Source organism: Plutella xylostella, chromosome 6, assembly GCF_932276165.1.
Source record: "Plutella xylostella chromosome 6, ilPluXylo3.1, whole genome shotgun sequence".
NCBI classification, from domain to species: Eukaryota; Metazoa; Arthropoda; class Insecta; order Lepidoptera; family Plutellidae; genus Plutella; species Plutella xylostella.
The window spans coordinates 7,186,776-7,190,831 of NC_063986.1; the positions used below are offsets into that span (position 1 = coordinate 7,186,776).

The following is a 4,056-nucleotide window of genomic DNA, read 5'->3' on the forward strand; positions in this document are numbered from 1 at the left end:
CGAATATTTTGGTTGAGCACAGTAAGTTGGGAGGTAACATTTCCTAGGTTATCTTTGCATCTTTCAGGGTAAAATGTTTTAATGTTAAAATAAAGTTCAGTACTATAAATTTCATTTAGAAGTTCAATTTGACTAGCCATTAGAAATTATTAAGGTTGGTGACACACAAAAGTGGAGCGGTTTAGTCAGGTGAAGTTTTGGTATTTTAGGGGTATCTTTGGCGTTTTTTATGTCATATATCTGCATAGAGGAGAGATCGGCAATCGACGCTTCAGTGGCATGGCTTCTGTTCTCAGTTAAGTTACGAGTAGGACTACGGTTACAGGTTGTGTTAGTGTTTGTATACATTTTATATGTGAGTTAAGAGCTTTAGGTATAAGATAAGTTAAGCACACGAAACAAACTATGCTATAATATCTATTTCGGTTCATCTTCATCGTTGATGTGCTCTGGATAGAGGCTGGTCTCATTTTTAACAAGGATATACTTGTATCCTTCATCCTTGCGAAGAAAAACTCGTCCATTTGAAATCCAGCAGAAACGAAAGTTTTCTCTCTTAGCAAACTCTCGGGCAAGGAAGTGTAACCTCTTGTTTTTTGGTGACAGGTGTTCCGAGATGAATATTGGGTTGGTTCCAGAGTAACCGAGGTGGCTTGCATTTAATTGGGCGTTCTTATTTGTTTTATTAAATGATTTCACCGTTTTTAAAAAGGTTTCCTTGGTCAGGGCGTTGGAAAACTCCACTACAACTGTTGCAGTTTGAGCTGTATCCTTAGAAGGAAGACGGTAGGCATCACGAATATACGTTGGCAAGTTTTCCATTGACAGAGTAGTAGCAATTTTTGCTATGGAATTGAACAGGTCCTGCTTGGATTCCCTTACAGCTTTAGGGACGCTTCTGATTTCAATACAAGTTTTCCTTGTATTACGCTCCAAAGCATCCACTCTTTCATCAATCTCTGCAACCTTGACATTAAGCTTCTTTTTTTCATCTTCAAAGCTACTAATCTTCTTTTCGATATCAATTACCTGTGCCGATAAAAAATCAAGGGATTTCTCAATATCTGTGTTGGACGTTTTAATTTCAGTGGTTTGTCCTTTAATATCTGCGACGTTTTTCTCCAACCGCTCAAATCTAGCACTCTGCTGTTCCATCATGCTCGCTAGCATTTCTCTCATCTCATCTTTAAAGGATTTAAAATCATTAACTCCATCGTCATCATCTAGGCGCTGTCGTTTTTTGGCTTTTCCATCAGTTAACTTCGGAATATTAGGCGCCGAGGCTGAGAGCGGAGGTGTACGCAGCAGGGGGTTATTCATTATTTATTTATAATAAGCAGCACAGTATTATTTAGCGGCAAGCAAATCAAGCGTAGGACTCGCTGGCCTCGATACCTCGTAGCGGATGCTACAAGCGGTGCAAGACAAGAAAGCAAATATAATATTCTATACCCGTCTCCTTCTATTCCGCACTCGTAGCAAGCACGTAGCAAATTTCGTAGCGGCCGCTACATGCGGCGCGAGAGCAAGAAGAAAGAAGTTCGGTTAGATAGCTGTATTTTTTTTGTGAGCGGAATAGTTTAGATCAGAAATGTGAATTCAATGGATTAAATCAAGGCCCATTCCACGCCAATCCCAAGATTAGTATGTCAACCGAATCACGGGTTACCTAATGACTTCACAAGTTCACATGTTGCTATTTAAATTAGGTACTTATAAATACACTTACCTTGTTTTCATACTATTTTTATTAAATAGTTAGGATGAATGAAGGCATAGAAAGTGAAGGTTTCATTCAGCGGTTGAGTTTTCCCAGCAGTTTGTTTACATCTGGGGGCACGGCAGTGCCCCCACCAAGTCGAGCAAAAAAGCGGCATAAAACATTATCATGTACTTATAATATAGTCAAGTTAAAAGGAAACCGGGTAAGTATAAGTTTTAAACAACATTTTAATCAACGGAGATCTCCCATATCATGCATTCAATTTGCTTGTTGGGAACTAAATAAGAAACTTATACTTGTTCCATCTTCAGAGCGGCAAAAGTTGTTTAAAGAAGTTTAATTAATCTGCCGCTGGTCGTGAGTAGCTAGCTGCTGCAGCTGAAACCTAGGCACAGGTTTTCCGCGAGGTAGGTAGGTATCTATTTTTTTTAAACAGTTTGTGAATTTCTGCTATTATATATAATAAATTAGTGAGATTTATGTAGGTACTTACCTATATTAAATTTTATTAAATAACTTAAACTATGGTAATACCGTACACGGAATGCCCACGGATTTTTTTTTTAACTTAGGCAACGCCTATGCCTTGGTCTTACCTAGATGCTACTGTTTTACGCAATCTCTACAATTTAACATTTACCCAACATAAGTTGTAACAATTCAGAGAGTTACAACACAGCTTATTTTGTTGCTGGTCCAGTCCAATACGTAGACACGTCCTCGGCATAAACTTTAATCCGGCGTGGACAGTGCGGGTATTACTTACAGTTTACAGCGACTGTCAGCGGACTCCAACTTGTAAATACTTAGCTACTTTGAAAATACACACAACTTTTACGAGTTTTCAACTGTGATTTTTGCTTCTAACAAGAAGGGGATGAGGAGGTTCTAGTTAGATTTTATGAGTCAGAGATTAAGCTGTAAATAGTAATAAAACAATAAGTACTTACACTTTGTCTTTCCTCACCTTTAATAATTTTGGGCTGATCGAAGAATGAATTAACCTACTTAACGCAAGCTGTAATGTCTGAAGTTGCTTAGGTTATAATGTCGAGTAGGTAGCTACTTGTTTTTCTATGGTATAACATTGATCGGAAAACTGAATACACCACCCTGTATAGGTACGTAAATCTAGCTACGTAGTATTTATCTCATTCTCGATGTGTGTTGTGGACCTTCCCAGCGTAAACTTTAATACAGCCAGGACAGAATTAGGCATTACTTTCAGTTAGATAGAACCAGCAAATGGACTCCAGTGCTCGCCAATCGTAAACATTGTGGCAGCGTTGTTTAGTTGCACTACTGAAGATAAACTTACTTTATAACATTGTGTAACGGTCAAAATACCTACAGATAAATATGCTATACCACTAGCCATGCCTTCTTTTCATTTATCATACCTAATATACCAACATAATATATCTGATGCACTGATAAAATTCAGTGGTATGTAATTACCTACACAATTCTTTTTTTTCTCTTTTGCGCAATAAATAATAATGACATAAGAGCTAATTAATATTCATTTAATTGGGCCCTTCATTAAGTGTGTGTGTAAATGATTTCACAATTTGTTGAGCGGGTGCCCAGAAGTGTCGTGGAATAAATTATGTGAGGCGCTGGCTCTACCTATGTACGATTAGCGGACATGTTCATTGTACAAACACGCAATCACCATAGTTATAAACTTACAAAATCAAACAAGAATAACTTGATCCTAGATTTTATTTTCAATATAAAAAAGTTTATTTCTGAATACATTTTTTTATAAATAACTTAATACATTTATGCATTACACAATCATTATAAAACTTCCACAATAATAGAGGCTTTCAAAGTGTTGTAACGAGCACTTAGCCATTATTACATGTCTTATTATTCTTAATACTTAGACCTACCTAAATAGGACACATGATTTAAAATTAACGAAGGTTATCAATATGCAATACCTAATGTACATAATTATTATGTAAGATTAAAGAATAACATAAAATGAAAGTCTTACATAGATCAAAACAAACCTAACAGGCACAGATATAAGAAATGCACGCTACCCATTCAATGTATTTAAATAGCTGAAATCTAAAAAAATGTGACCTATCGTAAACATTAAATATTGGACTATTGTAATCGAAAATGTCATTAAGATTTACATACTTAGATAGCTACTTATAAGGCAGTGGCGGTTAAATTAAGTAGGTAGGTTTATGGCTAACCATCATCAACAATGAAGGAACATTCGCCATTTCATTTTATTAACCTAGGTCTTTAAAAAGAAAAATCCTGATAGATCTACTGAAAAACAATGTAGTACTTAAGTATTTAGAACTTTG

General features: G+C 36.2%; 1 protein-coding gene across 1 annotated transcript; it reads right to left on the reverse strand.

The window, feature by feature from the left end:
- Positions 1–417: 417 nt before the first annotated feature.
- On the reverse strand, positions 418–1,320 carry LOC119690604. The gene has a single exon (XM_038106248.2). It carries the CDS (start codon positions 1,318–1,320, stop codon positions 418–420), a length of 903 nt encoding a protein of 300 aa, XP_037962176.1.
- Positions 1,321–4,056: the final 2,736 nt, after the last annotated feature.

Coding starts and splice junctions, on each gene's coding strand:
- LOC119690604 (XM_038106248.2), bottom strand. CDS start 1,320: ATGAATAACCCCCTGCTGCGTACACCTCCGCTCTCAGCCTCGGCGCCT.